Source organism: Phoenix dactylifera, unplaced genomic scaffold (assembly GCF_009389715.1).
Source record: "Phoenix dactylifera cultivar Barhee BC4 unplaced genomic scaffold, palm_55x_up_171113_PBpolish2nd_filt_p 000918F, whole genome shotgun sequence".
In the NCBI taxonomy this organism is placed as follows: Eukaryota; Viridiplantae; Streptophyta; class Magnoliopsida; order Arecales; family Arecaceae; genus Phoenix; species Phoenix dactylifera.
The window spans coordinates 45,334-68,676 of NW_024068278.1; the positions used below are offsets into that span (position 1 = coordinate 45,334).

The 23,343-nt window shown below is 37.5% G+C and overlaps 3 protein-coding genes across 9 annotated transcripts; 2 read left to right on the top strand and 1 right to left on the bottom strand.

Annotated features, from left to right (window-relative positions):
* Window positions 1-141: 141 nt before the first annotated feature.
* LOC120107598 (putative pentatricopeptide repeat-containing protein At4g17915) lies at window positions 142-3,734 on the bottom strand. Of its 4 annotated transcripts, none has more exons than XR_005509312.1 (4): window positions 3,484-3,734; window positions 3,290-3,381; window positions 841-3,084; window positions 142-756 (listed from the first exon to the last, which is right to left on the bottom strand). XR_005509312.1 is itself a non-coding variant. In XM_039120925.1 (2 exons), exon 2 carries the CDS (start codon window positions 3,061-3,063, stop codon window positions 1,675-1,677), a length of 1,389 nt encoding a protein of 462 aa, XP_038976853.1. In that variant the 5' UTR covers window positions 3,064-3,084; window positions 3,484-3,733; the 3' UTR covers window positions 142-1,674. The 4 variants fall into 4 exon arrangements, 1 of the variants encoding a protein (XP_038976853.1); XR_005509313.1 differs by lacking the exon at window positions 3,290-3,381 and having other exon boundaries at window positions 841-1,065; window positions 1,151-3,084; window positions 3,484-3,733; XR_005509311.1 differs by lacking the exon at window positions 3,290-3,381 and having other exon boundaries at window positions 3,484-3,733.
* Window positions 3,735-4,652: 918 nt separating this feature from the next.
* LOC103723287 (26S proteasome regulatory subunit 7-like) lies at window positions 4,653-12,006 on the top strand. Its single transcript, XM_008814166.4, has 10 exons — window positions 4,653-4,876; window positions 5,127-5,208; window positions 6,627-6,718; window positions 6,910-6,987; window positions 7,090-7,151; window positions 7,839-7,983; window positions 8,173-8,391; window positions 8,559-8,740; window positions 11,147-11,322; window positions 11,624-12,006. Exons 1-10 carry the CDS (start codon window positions 4,793-4,795, stop codon window positions 11,779-11,781), a joined length of 1,278 nt encoding a protein of 425 aa, XP_008812388.1. The 5' UTR covers window positions 4,653-4,792; the 3' UTR covers window positions 11,782-12,006.
* Window positions 12,007-14,046: 2,040 nt separating this feature from the next.
* On the top strand, window positions 14,047-22,247 carry LOC103723288. Of its 4 annotated transcripts, none has more exons than XM_039120930.1 (6): window positions 14,047-15,273; window positions 19,850-19,947; window positions 20,105-20,139; window positions 20,271-20,411; window positions 20,538-20,672; window positions 21,195-21,595. In XM_039120930.1, the coding sequence occupies exons 1-6, from the start codon at window positions 14,892-14,894 to the stop codon at window positions 21,202-21,204; spliced, it is 801 nt and encodes a 266-aa protein (XP_038976858.1). In that variant the 5' UTR covers window positions 14,047-14,891; the 3' UTR covers window positions 21,205-21,595. The 4 variants fall into 4 exon arrangements, with proteins under 4 accessions (XP_038976858.1, XP_026655831.2, XP_026655829.2 ...); XM_026800030.2 differs by lacking the exon at window positions 21,195-21,595 and adding an exon at window positions 21,606-22,247 and having other exon boundaries at window positions 14,048-15,273; window positions 20,608-20,672; XM_026800028.2 differs by lacking the exon at window positions 21,195-21,595 and adding an exon at window positions 21,606-22,247 and having other exon boundaries at window positions 14,051-15,273.
* Window positions 22,248-23,343: the final 1,096 nt, after the last annotated feature.

Sequence of the window (23,343 nt, forward strand, 5' to 3'; positions counted from 1 at the left end):
ACTAGCTTAAGGCCGACCGGTAATCTCCGCTATGTATGCTGTAAAACATGGAAGTAGCCTGCCAACTTCCATCACTTTTACCACAAGATGTTTTTCGCTTTTAACATTTTTCAGAAGGAAGCACACAACAGGATAATACGGCTTTGAAGATTTAACACAAGTCCTTTTTTTTTGTTTGTTTGTTTGGGTGCAACGGCAACTTACACGCGTCGGATATGAGTACAACAAACAAAATCAGAAAAGAAAAGATAATACAGAGACCGAGGCACTGATGCACGGTCGCCCCAGATGAATCCTCCCAAGTGGTGGGCTGCAAATGAGGCCACCCATCGGCCATGCTGTTCGTCTTCCTGTAGACGTGTGTGGCCCACGAGAGACCATCCTCGTTTTTCTCAAGGAGAACACTGCAATCTATGTTAGTACCGCTATCACTTCAGCAGAGTCGTGACTCCAACCAAACTGCATCTACCTTCCATGGACCAGCAAGAATCTGTGCAGGGTTTGGACACAGCCAGGGCCAGCATACAAATGGCCATCTATATACCTTATGAACACAGGTAGACAATGGGCAAACACTTCCACAGACTAAACCACTATTCTAAACCACTTATCAATACGAGCTTTACCAAGATAAGAAATTGTGTGTGGAAGCAAGGAATGGTGCGTATCATGTCTCATCTTCCGAGTTCCTTAGGGCTACTTAATGTCATCTTCTCTCCCGCCATGCATTCCGTCTGCAATGGACTGACACTGCATCTATAAAGTAAGCAGCAAAGCAGGTTTTCTTCAGACTAGGTAAATATTGCTCGAGGCAAAGAGAAAGCTAGGTTACAGACTCACCTTGGAGTGTATTCATAACTCCGGATGCAATCTAATGCTTGTTGGTTTCTCATAAGTAGATGGTGCAACTCACTTTGCCTAAGTGACTTCGGCTCCCTGCCAGCCAAAGTTCCTGCATTTTTTAGCACAGTTCCTCTCACAGTGGGAACCCAGTATGGGCCACTTCAGGACAACCAAACACCTGAAGCGACTTCCCCCATAAGTGAAGCGACTTCTGATGCCCTCCTATGCGCAACCAAACTTGTAACTACCCAGTTGTCCAAATTGGGTCCTACTTCTAGGATCCCCAGATATGAGCTTAGGAGAGTACCTTCAGTTGTGGATCAAGTCTCGACTTGGAATGCACAATTTGTCTCACTTTCTCTGAAATAGGTGCTCATGGAGCCTTCAAGTTTGTTGTGGTTACATTTTGGAAAGGCCAAGAGTGAATAAGGCTCGTCACCTGAATCAAGAGCAGGACCAGGACCAGGAACTGGATTTCTAGAAAATATTTGAATAGCGAATTGTGTAGGAAGCAGGTAGAGATACAACATTCTGGAAAGATTCCAAAGCAAGTTTGACTCCTTTGGTAGATGGGTCTGGCTCATAAGGTAAGAAGTGCTTTATTCCAGGCTCAATCACTTGGTCCTTTCAAGGGCTACTTCCTCTATCAAAGAGAGTTGTTAGATCGAGTCCATGCAAGGAATTTCATGCAACATCTCAGATTCAGGTGTATCACCAATGCTTCCTTTGCTTCGAGTCGCAGAGCAGCAACAGCCATGTTTTCATCCTCTTGAGAGTGTATCCCTGGAGCAATTTCATATATAAATAATCTCTTTGTTTCCTTTCCCTAATTTAGTAGCGTGAAAGCTGAGCCAGGCGTAATGCTGTCCTAAGCTTCCCTGCATCCCTTTTAAACCCCGAACTTTGAAGTCCAGCAGTAACGGCACGTTGGGCAGATCTGAGAACATTCATGCCTTCCCTTAAGCAAGTCAGCAAGAGCTTGGATGCCACACGAAACCGACCCTTCCTGCATAGGCCATGCACCAATGATGTGTATGTGAAAGGATCCTTGGAATTCATCTTATTGAATAACTTCATGGCAGAATCCACCTCTCCCACCTTACACAGCCCATCAATCAAGCAATTATAAGCTACCAAGTTTGACTGGAAGCCCCTCATCTCCATCAATTGCAACTGCTTGTGGGCAGCATCAACGTGACCCATTTTACACAACGCATCGACCAAAATAGAGTACGTATACTCATCACCCTCAAGGCCACCTTCTTCCATCTCATTCAGCAACCGGAATGCAGTTTCTAAATTTCCTTCTCTGCAAAGCAGATAAATTAGAGTGTTATAACATGCTTTATCAAGGCCAATACCATTTCCCAACATTTGCTTGACACAAGCATTAGCATCTTTAATCATACCTTTCTTGGTCAATGCGCTGATTACTGTGCAATAGGCAAAGACATCTGAATTGTACCCTTTATTCATCATTTCAGAAAAAATCTCAAATCCTTGCTCAAATTTCCCAGATCTAAAGCAGCACTTCATAACTGTCGTATAAGTTATGGCATTTGGAGCATAACCTGATTCTCCAAGTTCCTTGAGAATCCTTCTTGCCTGACCCATCCTGCCAGATTTACAGAGCCCGTCTATAATTGTATTATATGTCACCAGCCCCGCAGAAAACCCAAACCTTTGCAAGTTTCTAAACAGTCTCAGAGCATTCCCTGCCTTCCCCACCTTGCACAAACCATTTATTAAAGTATTATATGTAGCCGATGAAGGGGTGATATTTTTCAAGATCATATCCATATAAATCTTGTAGGCCTCCTCCGGGTATCCAGATTTAAACAAACAGTGCATCAGAGTGTTATAGCTCCATTCATCAGGAGCAAGTCCAGTCTGCAACATTTCTTCGAACAGCTCCAGCGAGCGTGATGGAAGGCAATATCGAGTAGCCCCAGCAATTAAAGAATTGTAAGTAATTACATCAGGTTTTACGCCTGCTTCTCTCATTCTATAAAGAATCGAGTATGCTTCATTTATCCCGACAAAGCGGCAATATGCCGTAATCAATGTATTGTATGTTACAACATCTGGAATATATCCGAGTCTTATACCGTCAATTAAAACAGCCTCGGCTTTTTCTAAATTCCTAGCTTTACACAGGGAAGCTATGGAGATATTCAGCAGTTGAGTCGAAAATCCACATATTTCTCTTGATAAAGGCATATAGAATGAACAAAATGGTACCTAAATCAGCACAAAAACAATCCATACATATAAAACTTGTCACACAAAACCATAAAAAAAAAAAAAAATCATTTTGGATATTGAGTATCATTAGCCGCGAACAGGTGATACGCAAATACAGAAGCATTGATAGAGCCATCAAATCGGAAACTACAGCATAGTTTTTGCATAGCATAGCCTTTCCAAATGAAATCAAGGAATTTACCAGCAAAACTGACTCTTTTCAAAACCTCCCGCAAATAGTATGGAAATTATGCCTATAAAAGATGTTGCTTTGATGGATATTGTCGCCACAAACTGCTCCCCCAAATAAATAAATAATAATAAATGTAATCGAACAGGTGGTGGGCACGCAGAGAGGAGGAGGGAGTAGCAAAGGAAAGGCGGATGCATGCATACCAGGGTGGCGGCGGAGACGGCGCCGGCGAAGTCGTCGGCGATCGAATCTCGGTAGCGGAGGTGTGGCACGAGAAGCAGCGAGAGTGTCCAAGCGTCAGAATTAAGGAATGGTGATGGGAGCTAAAAAAATCGGGAGAGAAGGATGGGGAATGGATCTTGGGACAGAGGATGCGGCCAAAAAGGGTTAACAGAGGAGGGGATAAAGGGGGAAGAACGCCCCCGCCATCAAGCTCGTATCTCGGTGCACCATTATAGAAACAAGCGGCTTTGATTGGCCGCGTGCATGCCACGCTGGTACACCCGGTGTAGGCAATAATTTCTCGTTTCTCCCGGGGGATTGACTCTGGGATCTCCTGTCGTTCACGGATCACAAAACATCCATGACCTCCGCGCTGGTTTGCACCCTTATTTCCAAGTTGGACACGTGTCCAGCTGACCTGTGCCTATGTACCGGATTATGGCTTATGCGACAGCTCCACCATAACGAGATCTGAAGCATCGCAGCAAGAACAATCTAGCAATTTAGAAGAACCATAACAAAATTTGGACACCTCTCTAAAGAATAAGAAGTAACAATTGTTCGAGGTTGAATTACCGCTTGGTCGATGCATGGCAAAAGACTGGAGTTATATCTTTCGCAAAAATTAAAAAAAAAAAATCTCCTTTGCAAGAATCCACTATTTGATCATTTATAGCATAATTCTTAGATTCTACCAATCATCTACTTGCACAGACCTAAAAGTGATTAATGGATAATCGGATTGTGGATTCGTGGGAAGAAAAGTGAAATTATCTTTCACAGAAAAATACACTCTCCATGCATCGACAAATATAATGCAAACAATGCTAAACCCAAAAATCTCTCACAAAAAAGAGTTAAATGGCTAATTTATGCCTTCCGAGTTGGTACTTGGAATGGCAGGTCATATTGACAGTGCACAGGCAGCGAAACAATGCATAAATTCTAAACCCTAAATCCGTCTAAACCAAAAAGATAGAAAACAATAGAAATAATAATAATAATAATAACAGCTCTCATAGATTTTTATCTATAACTTCTACATCATCATTTTCAAAAAAAATCTAGTATGCAATCACGGCCGTCCGCACATCATGCAACCGCCGTGATTGCACGGATCCTGTATATTAAAAATATAATGTGCCATAATAAAACACCGTCGGCCAAAGCTCGGGCTGCCTTGGTTTTCTTGTGGAGCAAGGCAAGTGGGGAGTGGGGATATAGCGAAGAGGAACACAAGCTAAATAGATCTAGAGTTTAATCGAGAGAGAAGGAGGTTAGGTCGCCGCCATGGCTCCGGAGCTCGAGGAGGACACGAACGAGAAGAACCCTCGCCCGCTCGACGAGGACGATATCGCGCTTCTCAAGACCTACGTACGCCTACCTCTCCCGATCCGCCCCCCCACCCAACCCAATCTACTCTCAAATCCTAGTCTTTGATGCAAATTGGTTTTGAATTCAGGCGGAGGATCTGTTCAATTTTCTAACCTATGTTCTGAATCTTTTACTCCCCCGCCCCCTCCCCCCATGGATTTTGTCGTCGGGATATGGGTTAAATCTGTTTAATGGATCTATTATATCATCAGTTGGTAAATTGAATTGTTGCGCTGTTGTTCGATGACAGGGCCTAGGACCTTACTCAGCTAGCATCAAGAAAGCAGAGAAGGAAATTAAGGAGATGGCAAAGAAGGTCAATGATCTCTGTGGTAGGTGGTGGTTATATTTAGTTCAGAGCGTGCTTTCTTATCTTATCTTTTAATTCATAATTTTGGGCATTATAAGCATTGTGGTATATAGAAGGAAATATAGAAGAAGTGCAACAAACCTAGTCCTTTATCTTTATTGGTGTACTACAAAGATAATTATTGAACTAAAGCTTTCAATTTATTGATTGTTCAATATTGGTTTGACAGCCATGTAGATCTTCTAGAACGATACCTTATTTATAAGGTTGGTATGATTCTTTTGAATTATAATCTTTGTTAAAACTATGGCAGGCTCCTCTTTTACCTTTGCATGTGATAATTCCTTTTGGCAGAAGGAGGTACAAAATTTTAAAGTCTAGAGTTATATACTTAAGCTGCTGATGGTTCTACTAGTTGTATCAGAGTGTAAATCCCTGGAATGCTGTCGAAGTTTTCTAAATTGCTGCTAACCATATTTCAATTCTTATATGGTATCATTTTACAGAATTATTTTTCAAGATATAATTTTAAAATCGTGTTGGAATGAAATATGCTATACTACTTGATGGCACTTTGATATATGAAATCTGAAATTTATGAGGTTCAGGTTATAGGATACTGAACTTGGGCAAAAAGATTTTACTTTTTCTTAAATATCTTTAATGTAACATTGCAGGCTTATAAATCTTCTCAAAACTCGTTAAGTCTAAGGTTAATGTAAACAAAATTCTGTCCAGCATTTTCAAAAATAAAGAAATATGAGAAAATTAGCATAGATAAAACATATACACTTAATTTGGCTTTATAAGTTAGTTTTAGTTAAAACATCAAAACCATCTCCAGTGTTGGACTGATTCCAACCAGATCGAAACATTCATATTTGGTTTTGGAGTTTTGAGCAAAACCTCAAACCATGTTGTAAACTATCCTGTTCACGGGAGTTCTAACAATCAAACAAAAGAATAACTAGATAATCTTGATTCATTACAAGCAACTTTGGCAATTGGACCTTCCATGTTAGAAACATAGTCTTCATTTTCTTGGAGCACTTCCTAGGTTAAAATAATCATTTGAAAGGAAAATAACACATAATGCTTGACGACTGCGGAGGTAACTTTCACCTAGGGAAATATTAAGGGCCAAGGCTGAGAGTGGGTTTTATCATCTTAGACCTATTGTGTAGAAAAGGGAGCGTTAGATGTACAGTTTAAAAGAATTTGAGTAAGATGAATGGAAGAAATGCTAGTGTTATTGCTAATTGCAGCTTGTTCTAGGCCTGTTATTGAAAATTATTTTCAAAATGCACTGACTAGAATTATCTTCAAGAAAAAACTCAATTTTCTATTTAAATGGGCTTTGTAGAATCGCCCACCATCATATGTGGGAAACTATCGCAATTGTTAGGTCTCTAACACGTGTTTTCTTCAATCAAATGTCAGGAATCAAAGAGTCTGACACCGGTTTAGCTGCACCAAGCCAGTGGGATTTAGTCTCTGATAAGCAAATGATGCAAGAAGAACAACCTTTACAAGTACATATTTTTATTTTTTATTTAGCAGATCATTGAAGATATTGTTTATATGTCACAGTCACTCACACACACACACAGAGAGAGAGAGAGAGAGATGTGGGCATGCACGAACTCATATATATGAATTTGTAGCTTGCTGCTTTCTCTTTCAGATTATTCAAATTCTAAGACAGATTTTCATTTCTTCAAAGGTTGCTAGGTGTACGAAGATTATAAATCCAAACACTGAAGATGCTAAATATGTGATAAATGTAAAGCAAATTGCCAAGGTATATTCTCTGACTTTGATTAAACGCTTGATTTCAAAGGATTGATTTATTTCAGAGAACCTCAATCTGGAAGACTGAAGATAATTTATTCCCCATGTACAGTTTGTGGTTGGCTTGGGTGACAAAGTCTCTCCAACTGATATTGAAGAAGGCATGCGTGTAGGGTAAGGCTATAAATTTCTTCTCTTGATAACTCCCTCGCATTTAACTGAGAATTGTTTACCTAGCTTATTTCTAGCTAGTTTTAGTTGAGAAACATTATTTATCCTTTATATCTGTATATAATATAGTAAATTTTGTTTTTCCTTGAATTTTTGGATTTGAATATCATAAACAACTTATACACGGGTGCAATCATGTCGGCACTAGAGCAGTGGTTCCTGTCAAAAATTGGCAGTTAGGCATGCTTGGGTGTGAGAACTATTAAGATAGGTAACCCCTGGTGTTGCACCTGTTTTCAAAGTTCTCTTAAAAAAATAGTATGCTGGAAAATATCATAAATAACTTATGTATTATTTGTAGCAAAAACTGTTCTAGTTATTCTAATCTTTTAATAATTTTGAGCATAGTTCTGTTGGTCTCCCACTTGAAACCAATAATGCTAAAAAGAAAATTTAGTTTTAAAGCTCTAGTTCTATTCTTACCTCACCCTTGTTAGTTATATTATGTCATATTAGTTTGTCAGTTTTGACTTTAATGAGTTATGCTATAGATAATAGTTGATTGCAATTTATTGCTCCAAATTGTTAGAAAAATCAAATTAATGCATTCAACAATTATGATGTGTGACCTTGCTTCTAATCTCAAATTCTGCTTTTTTTAACTTGTAGATCTTTTTGTCCTTGTTACAGAGTTGATAGAAATAAATATCAAATTCAGATCCCTCTACCACCAAAGATTGATCCAAGTGTTACGATGATGACGGTAGAAGAGAAGCCTGATGTCACATATAATGATGTTGGTGGATGCAAGGAGCAGATTGAGAAGATGCGAGAGGTATGATTTTTTCTTTTTCTCCTTGGAAAATATTTTCTTGACATCATTTGCACCCATAGGGTTAGTAATTCTTAGAAAATGAGAATTCTCAGGGTGCCTACATTTGCAATGTCCCTCCAAGCATCTTTCAGTAAATTTAGTCTTTATGATTGTAAGGTCCATAACGTTTTGTGCACTGTTCCAATTCAGGTTGTGGAGCTTCCTATGCTTCATCCAGAGAAATTTGTTAAGCTTGGTATAGATCCTCCAAAAGGGGTCCTTTGTTATGGCCCCCCTGGGACTGGTAAAACACTCCTGGCCAGAGCTGTCGCCAATAGAACTGATGCCTGCTTCATTCGTGTCATTGGGAGTGAGCTTGTTCAAAAATATGTTGGAGAAGGTGCTCGGATGGTTCGTGAACTTTTTCAGGTTGTTGAAATTCCAGATATATGATAGCAAGTTTTCCCCCCTCTTCAGGATAAATATATTTCAAAATTTTCATTCAGTGGTCAACACGTTTCCTGAGGAGCATTTTGAACTTCTTTCTTATTTGATAAGTCTCTAGAATTAGCTTATTGACCCATTTATCATTTTAGATGGCTCGCTCGAAAAAAGCTTGCATTGTGTTTTTTGATGAAGTTGATGCCATTGGCGGTGCTCGTTTTGATGATGGTGTTGGTGGTGACAATGAAGTTCAACGCACCATGCTTGAAATTGTCAATCAACTTGATGGATTTGATGCTAGAGGAAACATCAAGGTTCTAATGGCAACCAATAGGTATGTGCCATCTTGCATCCTGCTCTTTCACTTGTTTTGTGATCCAAATTAGCATTACCACACATGGTCTCACTTTATTTCTGAAGACTTGAGTTTCCACCTGTCCAGCGATGAAAGCTATTCTTAAACCACATATCTAATATCTAGCATGACTTTCTTATAACTTTCTGGGTGATGTGATCAATTGGCTTTACAATTCTGTACTTTATACGCCATCCAAGCAGGCTTTTGTATGTATACTTTTTTTTTGTTCTTTTAGTGGTTTTGTTTTGTTTGTTTGTTTGTTTTCTTCCATTAGAATATTTCTTAAATCTATGCACTTGGGCAACCAAATAAAGAAGTCCTTTTTTTATGGGAGAAAGCCATCTAGTAGTGTTACTTGGACATGTGACACAGGTGTCAAGTATCAGGGTTTCCAGAAGAATCTGACATGGGGACTATTTGAAGATCAGACATGGGGGAATGTCTATATCCCATATATTTGTGTAAATATTTATTGATTTGTCTATGTCGAATAATGAGCTAGACCCGTTGCTCCTTTAGTTGTCAAAATTGATAAAGGTGTTGATAATTGGTATGCTAGACCTAATAAATTTCATGAAGAATTATGAAAAGTAGAGATATAATGATGATGATAATGTTATGATTTAATGGCATGAAGTGTCAAAGAGTGTTATGAAATGTCCCAAGTGTCCAAGTGTATAACATGTCAGAAAACTCAAAAATTGGAGTGTGTGGATAACACTGCCATCGGGGGATGTGGGGGTTTGGTGGACCCCTTCTAGTTCATTGATAGAGGTTAAAAAGGTACAAGGTATGCCTAGTCAAACTAGAGAACTTGGGTACTGCCTGAAGAAAGGAGGAAAAATTTTCTCCCAAAAAGAAAACAAAGAAAATATGGCTCAACGCAAGTAAGAAACGAAACCGCACCAAATCACAAGACTTTAATGCAAAATGCTCCAAATTGAAGGCAAATTACTGCCCCAAAATAGCAAATAGTCTCACTCAATTACACTTGAGAACTTACAAACTACCCACCTTAAAAGGCAGTACAAAAACAGGAGGAACCAAATTCAGTCCTATATGTCACCAAATTAACTGTCCTAGTATACAGCCCAGTAGGGAAATAAAGGTTACCTCATTGATCATACCCCTCCAAAAACTGGAGGTTGTGGGTTCGAATCCTGAGTGGCGTCCTCAAGATTTTGACCCAGGTAATTATAATGCAGGTGGCACTTCGTCCTACTCTATCCAAGAAAGAACCTTCCACCCCAATAACAGTCATTAAGCCCTTCATGAAGTAGCTTTCTTATTGCGTCTGTTACAAACAAGCATAACTTTGTTTGGACTTACAAGCAATACTCTTTACAGGGCTGTTTGGATGCTGGTGCGTATTATCGTTGAGCTGAGAATAAGTTAATCATGGGAGGGGAGAATCCTACCAATTGGGGGAAAACTTAATATGATCCCAAAAAAGTGGGCATATGGAAAACCACCTTTTGAATGGAATTGGTTATCTTAATGTTTTGGAATTGCAGGATTTATGGAGTGCTTCCCCACCCCCGCCAAACCTGCCCCCGCACCCCCCCCAAATGCACACGCACAAATGTACTTGACCCTGGCCTAAAGAAGGCCTCATCCGAGTCAACAGTTTGTTATTCATTTCTATAGGAAATCTTTTGTTGCTTGATGATCGTTCTGGATGCAACAGAGGTTTCATGAACTCTGGCAAGTTTCCAACCTTGCCTATTGGATATGGGGAGTCTAAAGCTTCGTCTATTCAGGTTTTCTAACCAAATATATTTGTAGTAACTTAACATGGTACTCATAATTGATCAGCTCCCAGTCCTGAGTCCTGGTGTTAAGCTTGTTAATAGGTGGTCTACTTTTAGCGTGCCTGAGAGGTGTGTAGTATCAAAGTCAAATTCTGATTCTCTTGTTTTTTTCTGCATTTACTTCAATATGAATGATAAAATAAAAAAAATGAGAAGTCAAACTGTGCAAGTTGCAGCCAGGCTGCGCTGCTTGGAGCCAGATTTGTTATTTCATGCCATATCGTTTCTCTTGGGCTGCATTTGGAAGCAGATTAAAGAATTTGAACTGGGTTAAATGTAGTAATCTTGAGGGGAAAAGAGTGGGTTAAATTATTCCACCATTTCATTGGAAGAAGTTATTACTGGGTTAAGTGGGGTAAATAGGCTAGGAAAAGAAAAGGTAAAGCATTTATGAAGTACCCATTTTTGTGAAATACGAGTTCTGCCCTCCCGAAAGATGGTTTCTTCCATAGTTCTAACAATGCCTACTTTCATTAAAAAGTTTGCCCTATTCTCTAGTTTCTAGTTTACCTACAAGCAAATACTGAATCTAACCATTTTATTTACTGCTTTGCTTGGCATAATAATCCAGACCTGATACTTTAGACCCAGCACTTTTGCGTCCTGGACGATTGGATCGTAAGGTTGAGTTTGGTCTGCCTGATTTGGAGAGCCGAAGCCAGATATTCAAGATCCACACAAGAACCATGAACTGTGAGAGGGATATTCGATTTGAGCTTCTCGCTCGTCTCTGCCCAAATTCCACTGGTGAGCTATTTTTCATGGATTGATTTTTAATTATATTATTTTGCTGGTGTCTTATGAATTCTCAATGCAAGATGTTCGCCTGGCATGTGGATTGGTTTTCAATATCTATAGTGCAAATCCGTCATCATAGCTCCTTTCAAATTGTATGTCACTTTAAGAACACCAATGATGTTATGACACCCCCTTGTAAACTGTAGACATGTTCTATATGATAGTTGTGGACCTAATATAGCACATGCCAAATCCTTGTATCCTGTTCAAGCTTCTGATTTTGTTCTTCTATTGTCGGGTTCTTGTTTAGGTGCTGACATAAGGAGTGTGTGCACTGAAGCTGGAATGTATGCAATTCGGGCACGAAGGAAGACGGTAACCGAGAAAGACTTTCTTGATGCAGTGAATAAGGTTATTAAAGGATATCAGAAGTTCAGTGCAACACCAAAGTACATGGTCTACAACTAACAGAAGTCTTGTGTTGTTCATGATGGAAGGAGGCATAATTTCTTTTGGTGGATGTACTTTTTTATCCTGCGTGAACTTATATTGATCCATTTCTTATCCTGCAAGCACGATTGGAAGTGTTATAGCCTATAAGTTGCATGATGCTCATGGTTCTCATTTTGGATCGCTATGAATGTAAACCATGGTTGAACTCATCCAATTTGACTCTCTATTTTCGAGTTAGAAGTGTGTCCATCCTTTGAGCGATTGACTAAGGATATTTATATTAAAATAATTTTTTGCAAAATATTATTTTTCTTATATTCTTGAGTTAGTTGAAAAGTTTGAATGGAAAATATATATCTTAAAGATTTTAACAGATAATGTTTTTTATTATTTAGTTTTAATATTTAGGTAAATAATTCAAGGTATAAATCTGTAATTAAGTTAAAAATCATAATTTGTCCTACATGTCTTTATATATTTCTTTCCGATCTTGCAGAGTAAAATATTTGGATGTGCGTTTGAAGCCTATTCCCATGAATCCCATCTCTGTATCCATGCGACCCTTTTCATAGATAATGTGAGAAGTCTTAACAGGTCTTAAAAAAAAAAAAAAAAATACTTGCCTGTTCTTTTTACAGAGTTTGCTGCTTTGTTACGTAGGATTGCTATATTTAACTTTCTAAGGAAATGATGGGGCTACAAATAAAATAATGGAAGTTAAACTATAGTGAAAGCCATATTCTCAAGCAACAAAATACCAAATCACTAACCTCGTACTTTTTTAGCTTCAAACTTGGAAGTAAGGCAAAACGAAATTTGATAATGACCAGGTCATGGTATTTGTAGTGTGAACTGTGAAGCCAAGGGTCGGTACAAGATATCCTCCAGTGGTTCATGGCTGCATGTTGTTATCAACAAGAATAGTTTGCATATAAAATTTTTAAAAATAAAATAACAGATTGATCCTTAGTACCAGCACAGGAGATTCAAATTTGGTATTAGATTTTCCAACTTCATATACAAACAAATTAAACATTAATTTATAAAAAAATCATGTACATGTATTTTGGAATCTAGACCTACTCTCCAATTATCTCATTGTCAAAAATCCAAAGCCTGAATCTATATGACACTTGATATCTAAATTTACACTGAATATTGAAATTTTTTCCATTTTGCTCATAATAAAAAGCTGTGTTTAATAGTTGATGGGGCATCAATGCATCATCGATAATGTCAGATATTATTTGTCAAGCATCTTTTGTCCTGACTATGCTTCTTGTACTTGTGGGCATCTTCAAACGTGACCTTCCTATGATAAAGACATGATGCTGGGGTCAAGATCATCTCATAAAGCAATGAGCTAGTGGCTAAGCAACAATCTATTTAATTCTCTTAAATTTCAATTTAATCTCTATAATTAAGCATTAAAGAATATACTATAATATATACTTTGTTCCATGAAATATACTGCATAGATATTCTCATTTTCTCATTTTCTCATGAATTAAACAATTTGCATGGTCATGCTGACTTGGCCATCGATCACAATTTGGCTTATCTATTTTATTTATGGATAATTTTTTTAATTATATCAAGATTAACATCTTAATACCCTCGCTTTTCAAAATCGGGGTTAGAAAGCTCTTTGTGACAATTAGGATTTTTAATATTTTATTAATTAAGTATTTTTTAGTAAAAACCATATTTATTTTAAAAAATAAAATAAAATTTTGAAATCATTTTTTGTCCTCAATTGCTTTGTAAATTTTTTTTTTTTTGCACACCACCCATTAAGGATATTTTAGTTATTTTAATTTAAAAATTATTAATATTTTAACGGCATTAAATGTGGTGGATACATATGAAAAATAAAGATAAAAAATAGTATAATAGCAAAACAAGTATTTTACGAGGGTATACATGTAAATATTAATTTGGAAGGATATTTATGCAAAATTCGATATTTAAAAAATATTTATATAAAAAAATCTTAATATTAAAAATATTTATTTATTTAATTTAATTTTTTGATCTTTCTTTTTGTTTTTTGTCCAGGATCCAATTGGTGCCCCCAGCTGCATATCAATCAAGTTACCTTCGGGGGAACACTGGAGTCAGTGCTGCATCCAATTTACAGCCTATCCGGCTGATTCTGACCATTGGATCACCAAAACCATTCTCGGACAGCCGTGCAAAAAGATGCCACCGTACATCGTACGGTCCAGATCGTACGCGAGGCGGCCCAATCATTATCGCCCTCGAGTCGGTGCCCAAAAAAAAAGCCCACCACCCCGGAAGAAGCGCGTGATCGGAATTCGCGGAAAAGCCTCTTCAAAACCATTCGCAAACAATACTTCCGAAAACCCTAAAAAACAAAAGAAGAGAGGTGGGCGAGTGTTTTCGAAGAAATCCCGAATTCATAACCGTTTTAGTCTCTCTCCGATTCCGGGACGCCTGTGGGAGCGAGAATTCTTCCTCTTCCCCCAATTGCCCGGCTTTAATTCGATTTTTTTCTTATTTTTCTAGTTTTAATTGCTTCGTCTGAGATTTTGGTTTCGGGGGCGTCTCGCCGGTTATTGTGGGATTTCGGGTTCTTACGGCACCAAGCAGTCATCTTTTCCTTCATATTTGGATCGGAATAGTTTTTTTTCGTTTTCGCCGGTTGGATGTCGATTTTTTTCAGTTTATCTGAAACAGTATTGATTCGATTCTGGTTGTGAAATCCTGATTTCTTTCTGTTTTGAACCGGAAAGATCGTTTCTTTGGACACAAATCGTTGATTTTTTATGAAAGGTTAGCAGGTGATTTTTTTTCCCTTTCAAACCGCCGTTTTTGATTCATACATCGTTGCTCTTCCTTTTGGATTTCTTCGCGCTTTGGTTCTTTGGTAATTTTTGCAAAATTTTATTGATTTATTCTTTATGGATTTTTGCAAAATTTTATTGATTTTTTTATGGATTCTGCCTGACTTTTAGTTGGAGGATTTCTGTTTCTTGGGATTTGGGCTGTTGTTAGTGTCAGAGCGTTTCGATTTCACTGGAATGTGTGCAAAGTGATGTTAAATAGAGAAGCTTTGCGATTGTTCTCGTCTCAATTAGACTCTTTGGAGTAGTCGTGCTTCGATGACCTTAACTAGGCATCCCTTCTCTGCAAGTTTCTGTGGGTTCAGCCAGTTAAGTGACTCTTATGAGCGAAGTGGACTCCATAGCAAGGGTTGGGTTGATATGGGAATTAGCTCCAGAATTATTTCAAATCATGCCTTGCGTTTGAGAAGTTGCATGGATCGCCATAATGGTGTTTTTAGAAGGGTACATGATGAAACTAGAAAAGCTCATGCTGTAGCGCCTTATTGGCAATTTGTTCGGGATTCTGAAATAGTTTTTGGAGAGGAGGTGGGTGCAAAATTGGTGAATGGAGATGGAGCATGCAGACATGGAAACCCCCTTGGGTTTTCCGACCACTTAATGCCACAGAAATTGGTGGTTGCTGTTGATGTTGATGAAGGTATCTGTTGTAAGCCCATATTTGCTTCTCTGGCATGTGTTTGATTATTGTTATCACTGATATTTTGTTCTTTATATGAGGCTTTCATTACACATTTTTGGTTGAGGTAGGGGCATGCAGTTGCTTTGCAATGATATAACTTATAATTGATGAAATTGATGACCTATACTACTATCTGCGGAAGCTACAGTAAACATTAAGTATTTTATCTTTATGTAGTGTTCCTTAGTTGTAGCTTGTATGCAACTTGCTGAGTTTTGTTTGATAGTTTTGGATCTGGTAAGGAATTTTTAGAAACGAATGATTCCTTGCCACCTTACAGATTAGCAGAAAAGATTACTGTTACCCCGTAGAGCATTAGAGCCTTGCACTGAAATCGGACATACCAACATGGGATTGACCTGTTCATGTGCTCAGTTATTAGTTTTTAGAGAATACTATCTACAAATGCTTCAAATAGAATACTGATATAGACCTTCTCAAGCAGTTTCTGGTTGTTAATGATACACAACCTGTCATCTGAAAGCTGCATTTTTTTCTCTCTTTAAATTGGGTGAGTAACATGTCTTCTGTCTGCTGCTTTAAAATGGCCTCAGCCTTTATATTAGGAGATCTTTTTCTAGAGCGGGAGATATGCTAAATGGCCAAGTCCCTTTAACCTTGCATGGCCTTGACAATGGTGGATGGATGATCATATGATATGTGGGTAGGAGTTTCTTGCCTTTGTGTGTGGAGTTGGGTCCTCATTCTCCTTGTCATCTAGTTTTATGTTTCCAATATTTCTCCCAGCTAAGTGTTATGCTTCTTGGATCGGGTTTAATTGCAAATCTTATAGGAGGTTAGATCAGATCAAGTCATGGATCAAACCATGGATAGTAAGATTTCCACCTTGATTTCTTTTTTTCTTTTGAGAGGACCACCCTGATTTCTTTAGAAATTTAAAAATATAAAAGACATGTGAAAATTAAGAATATGCTAAATTACTATCAATTAAATATAAAAAAACCATGCAAATAAGATGTTTGCACTTTCCAGCATCATAATCACATATGCACTATGCCTGATAAGCCAGTAATGTAGCTATACCACTTACAATCTAGTTATTCTTTTAAGTGCAATTTTTTAGTAAAAAAATGAGAATCAGGTTGAGTAAATGGTTGTATAAATACTGAAATTTGCCTCTTCCTTTTAATTCATGAACTTCAAAATTTCCTTGTCCATACATTGTTAGAAGTTAAAAACTCTTGTTCTAAGCTTATCAATTTTACATGCTCAAAGCTTATTGGTGTTACATAAATAATTTTAAATGTCATAATTCAAATAGAAAAATAGAAAATAGATTTTCATATGATTGAATATGTAAATAAAAATGATTAAGTTAGATCCAATGTTTTAAGGGATTGTAAGATCCATAATACTGATCTAGATATGATGACCCTAATTGATTCTGATCCAAGGATGAGGTCTATATCATTTGGGGCTATTTTGATCTTTATTGTAGTCGTAAGTTCTTAACAACAATGGCTTTGCAACCTTGTATTCGTTATTTAGATTAAGGTTTTCTACACTGAGCTGTACCACCTGGTACTGGGCTTACTATGTTGGTAAGTCTCTAGTATGGTACGGGGGCTCGATATGGTACTATACTGACACATGGTATAGCTGTTGCCTCAACTCCAATAGTGTACCATGTGTCGGTGTACAGTTCCAACCTGTACTATACTAGTAAACTACTAATAAGATGCCTTGTACTCTACAAAAAACCTTGATTTGGATAAAACTTTATTTTAGCTTTGATTGGCACTGGATGTCAAATCATCTTTAACAGGCTTTTTTTACAAATTGTATGGACAAAAGTGATGAGCAATTTTAATTATTATGAGAAATCGAGTTGCATCACTTTTGACGTGAATTTCAGTTATAGCTATTGCTTAGAGAGCTGAGATGTTAAAAGCAAAGAAGACCCATTGATTTGTGACTTATTTTAAGGTTTCTTGACCCACATATTGTGCTTCAAATGGAATATTTCCACTGAAGGCAAACCACTTTTGGTAGATCTTATAAGGCATGCTTGTTTTTACTGCAAATCATGAAAATTCAAATTTATCATATGCGTCATTAGTAAGCCTGCTGCTATTAAAAACTAAGCTAATCATACCATCTATCCAAATTAGTCAATGTTGATCAGTGTTACTTGTATATCTTTAAAACTTGGTTGCACCTAGATGCTAATAATGGCAATTACAGGGGGGCAGGTGGCCAAGAGACTGCATGGTGCTTAGGCAAGTGCGTAGGCAGATTAAATACATATACACAAAACTAGTAGAAATATATTAGAAGGTTTCACATTTATTTGAGGATCTGTTTTAGTGTGACATGGCATCAACTAGTTGTGATGCAAATTTTTCTTGCATATTATTCCACGGTATTAATCTGTTGGCCAAAAAAAACATTTTCAAGAATTTAAGTTAATACAGCAAGCAACTCTAGCAAATAATGAATAATCAATGAAAATTTGAAGCAAACAATCAATCAATAATTAATAAAATTCATGAGTTGTATTTAAGTAAGATGTTTGGGCATTGGTCATATTTTCTTCATACTGCCTTACCTACTATATTACTCACCTAGAAGATAGTCCAGTCCACCTAGGCTTTCTAGGCCTAGGCCCTGGTGGCCTACATGTAGGGCACGTCTAGGTGGTTGACCCATAAGCAGAGTGGCTAGGAACTGTGTAAGATCATCTACTTATAGCTGTAAAATAAACTATCGACTTTTGTCATTTCTTAGTGAACGAATGGGTTGCACTAGATACCCATCCTGCACCGTCTGCCCAATTTTTTTTGGGAAGGCCTAGCTCTGTGCTTGAGTCCCTAGTTAGATCCATATATATGTCTAAAATCTGGGTAAGATACCTTTAATAGTCATGTGCTCATGTTTGGAAACATATATAAACATAATTGCTATCAGTTTCACCCTTTCTTTGTGAGTTTTTAGCTGTTCAATTAAATGATTAAAAAAGATTTTTTCTGGAAAAAACCATATGTCTTCCTTTTTTTTAGGAGATGGTACAATGGTAGACCTCTTTGAGAGATGATTATCAGAGATGTTATAGTTCTTGGGAAGATAATCCTATTGAAGTTACTGCACCGATTTGCTCTTGTAATTTTACATGTCCTTTAATGATCAGTGTGCGTGTTTTTCTGCTAAGACATGGTTAAACCTCTCACCTTGGAAGAAAAATTCATCAATAACATAATTTCCTGGATATGTCCTTATAAGTCTAGGTTTTAACAAATTATGGTGCAGGTCCATACTCCACTTGCCGGTATAGGACATAGTATGTTATACAAAAGCTTACCAACATAGGGAATGGCCGGCATGATATAGCGTAGAAGCCAAGAGAGGGGGAGGGAGGAGGAAAACACCTTTAAGCTTGGCACTAAAGAGTACACAGTCAATTTAGGGCTGGCTCAGACCAGTTGGCCAACGAAATGTCCCTATGGGTATAGGGTACTGGTTCATTGCTCGTGCAATACATACTGGCCAGTACACCCAGTACTCGAATTCTAGGTGTCCATTTTGCACAACATCAAGAGCAAAAGGAAAACAGAAAAATCGAGCTCATATTTTGCAGTGTGTTGTTGGGATGTGCATTTATTTTTTATCCATTGCTTTTTTCCTTTTCCTTCTCTTTGCCTTCAGTTCTTCATACCATAATGCTTTGGGAGGGTTAGGTTCTTTGTTTAATATATTTTTCTCGCTTATGGTGAATAGATTGTAGAAGTCTAGAAACTTTCATAGAAGGTGTCGATCCTTGGAAATTCTAGTTGAGTCTTCATATCACTTTTGAGTTGTACACTTGGTGTCACTTTTGAGTCAGGATCACTTGCATAAGAAAAAACCACTATCCAAGATCTGACAAAAATGTCAATGCCATGTGCTACAGCCTGCAAGCCATCCATGATATCTCTTAATCTTTTCTGTTCAGTGGAACTGCAACCCTTGAATATAAGTTCAAGGACTTGTAAGTATTTAGGTCCAACTTTAATTGCTGATGAGGCAGTCATACTTGGAAGCATACAAGAGGCATGAGCTCTGAAGTTCCAAGGAATAAGCCTCTAAAATTAGCCAGATGCCTACGAGCAGTTTATGTTTGAAGAGTGTCCTTTTAATATAATTTCTTTGTGCAAAATCTGGTGCATGTATGAGTTAGTAGATTGTTTATAAGTTTTTTTGACATTATGTTAAAATTGCCATCTTGATGCCATTGTGTTCTTTAATGGAAGCTGTAAATTATTGCAAGTATAAAATAGGGGCACTGCTATTTTTCTGAAACTTTATGGTTGATGATTGGTATTATTTAATCTGGTCTCTCGGCATTTCTGCTGTAAGCTTGGGAGCTAAGTCTCTCAAAAAAAGTAAAGCAAAGATTTCGTTTTCCTAAACATCATAGTTCTGTTTTGCAAACAGAGGTCATGTATTAATGTCGTGGTTAACTGATTGTATTCTATTATGTATCTTTTTATGGATATATGATCTAATATTTTGGTTCTTGTGATTATCTGATTTTCAGTCCTTGGAAGCTTTCTCTCAGCTTTAAACCAATTTATTGCGGATCGCTACTCTTCTAATCACTCAATGTCAGAGTACTATGTATACGAGTTTTTCAAGGTACCATCCAATGGCTTCACCTTTTTTACTTTTTCTGGTGATTAGGTATATGGAAGCTTGTTCTTGATCTCCCTTAATATAATGAATGATCACACTTTTTGCCTTAGTTCTTTGTTGCAACTCACATGCTTATGTATTTGTATGTGATTCTCAACAGATATGGAATTGTTCTCGAACAGAAGGTATCACTTGGTATCCCACATATTATAAATGCTACATTTTACTTTGTAATGAGAAAGTAATGAGTTATTTGTTCCATACAGTAGAATTTTATTTCTTGTATGTGACAGTATCTACCATTTGTTCTCCTTTATTATATACAGTTTTTTGTTTATTGTGGCAGCTGATATCCGTGTTCACGAGTTCTTTAAAACTGCTTATTTCAAAGAGGGCATTCATCCTATCCCAGGTGCTCGGCATGCTCTTCACAGACTATCTGCATTTTGCAATTTATCAGTGGTGACGTATGTCTTCCTCATATAGATATTTTGTAATGGAGTTCTCATTCTGACTTCTGAAAAATGCAACTATTATGTTTTTACCTACGACAATCGATGCAGTTTATCTGAATAACTTGTTACTTTGAAAAGATCTCGGCAGAATGCAATCAAAGATCACACATTGAAGTGGATTGAAGAGCATTATCCTGGCTTATTTCAGGAGATTCACTTTGGAAATCATTTTGCATTGGATGGACAATCACGGCCAAAATCTGAGATCTGCAAGTAAGCCATATTGATTGAGTTTGTTGCTCTCTTTAGCTTAAAACACGACTTGTTCTACTATTTGCTTTATGCTTGCATGTCTTTCATTGTTTTGGTAAAATTTCGAAGCTGCTTAACAGAAGATGAACCTAATCCCAGACATTTGAATAATGTTCTTTATAGACAGTTGTCTATTTTTTTCTTGCATATTGGATATCATCAACGGGCTGGCATTTAGAAAACATGCTTTTCTCCTACAACATATGGACTCATTTCCTCATCAAGTGTCCTCGGAAGCCTGACATGACCATGAAATGCTAGTACTGTGATATGAATGTGCTTGATAGACCATGTCAGATGCACCAGTAGAATTGAACTATTAAAGAAATAGTATATCATGTACTTAGAGCATAGTGTGCATATTGGTGTCTTTATTTTCATTCTTTCATTCTTTTCATAAGTCTCTGCTTGTAGCACATTACGAATTTGTGTTACTCTGTCTATTTAATCTGCATACACTTGACCTGATGACCTAATGGGCAGGTCTCTGTGAGGATTCATTCCGACACGTGCCCAAGTTTCGTGAATAAATTACAATGAAATACTATGTTTTAATACAGGGTATTCTGTAACTTAAGTCTTATGGCAGGTCTGATCCGATGCTTCTTTTACCCTATATTCCTTTTTAATGAGTTTCAGGGCTCATGCACTGGTATTTCTTAAGAGTTTTTTTTTTGTCCAAGCTCTTTTACATTCCATTTCATTTTCTTTCACTTCTATAGAAATCAACTAATCCTTCAATTTGACCTGAGTTCCAACTATACAAACTGGACTAGTTCTTGAGTCGAATTTATTTACTCCAACAACATTTGTGTTTTCTCCTTGTTTCATTTCCATAAATGGCATCGAAGAGTCAGTATTTTTTATACTAATATCTTGAATTGCTCTTTGCAGGTCTTTGGGAGCCCAAGTCCTGATTGATGACAACCCAAGATATGCTCTTGAATGTGCAGACGTAGGTATTAGAGTCTTACTCTTTGACTATGACAACTCGTATCCGTGGTGCAAGTCTGGCTCGGCAACTTCACACCCCCTGGTGACCAAGGTTCATAACTGGCAAGAAGTAGATCACCAACTGGTCTCCTTGGCAGTTCCTTAGAGCTCGGCTTGCCGTGCATGTGGTACTACTTCAAACATCTTTGGAGGAGCTATCCTGCAATAGTGGCCTCTGATCTCTGATGAGTTTAAATGGAGGCTGAGTTCCTTGCTAGGTACCTTTTCTTGGGGGTTTTTACAGTTGTTGCAGGTCTGTTTCTTTCCAAAAATATATAAAGCAGGGTAATGAATTCGATCAATTATAGATTAGCTATAGAAGGTTGCTGGTCTAAAAATCAAATTTAGTGTTCTCTTTGTCCCACATCAAATGCATTTGGTAGACAGTGCTTCTGTATATATCATTACAGGAACACGGCTTCCTCAATGACTAACTTCATGAAATTTACTAAACCTATGACGAGCCAGTTGCACTTGGGAATTTTGTAACAACATTTATCGATTTAAATAGATAGCAAGCGAACCAGTTTGAGATTCTTGTCTTGATGCTGTGTTTGTGAATGGGAACCGTCACTTCCAATAATTGAGGAAGTACTTCTGTTGATCTTTGACTACCTTTTTAACAATTTCAATAGAGTATTTTTAGAGAAGACTAACTCCTAGGTTGAAATTTAGGTTTGAGGGGCTCCTCTACCTTTTTTTTCACACCTTTTTGATCATATATTATGATTGCTAAGATTAATGGTCATGATGATTGAGCTGTGGAGAGGCCAGTGCTGATACTAGTGTCTCCAAACATTTGTAAACAAAGTAATCGCCATTTAATGTAAAGTATGAAATCATGACTGAGAACCAAATTTTGCACCCAGAGATGTAGAGGAAGGGAGTTGAATCAATTTACAATCCCCTAGAAGAAGAAATTCTCTTGTGAGTGTTTTCTGGACTGTCTTTTGGGGACCCAACACATTGACTATTGGAGCCTTCCACGACTAAACACCAATCAATTTCATGGGTTTGGGCGTAGTTTATCAGCTTACCCATGCAGACACGTACTCCACCAACCAATATCATGTCTTTTTTTAATAATTTTGTCATAAACAGTTCGCAACTAGCTTTTAGAGGGAATCGTGCCAACTAGTGCATAAAATGGGAGCAACGCATAATAAAATGATTGAGACCTGCTCTAATAGTAACATCCCTTTGCTTAGCAACCAGAGATACTAGATTCAAAATGGATTCAGATCCTAAAGGATGCATCTCCAAATAAAGAGACCCAGATATTGATAGCACCTGGTTGCTAACCTTCTTTAGAATGGGATGGAAATCATGCATGTTTTCCCCTGGAGAGATAATTGAAGTCGCTCATTTTCCCATTACAGAGCCTCTGTCAATAAAAGATATTAACCAAGGAAAAAAAGCCAGCATATTCTCTCTATTTAAGAGATGAAATTCTCAACCATTTTACCTCGCAGCAAATCAAATCACATCCTGGAATCTTGTCGTAATGATTCATAGATTTGGCACATCAAAAGTCGTGAAACAATACGCACAGAAAATATGGAGGAAAAGCAGGGCACCATGCTGCTAGTCAGTAACAAACTAGATATCTAGAATATTACATCATGCTCATCAAGAGATG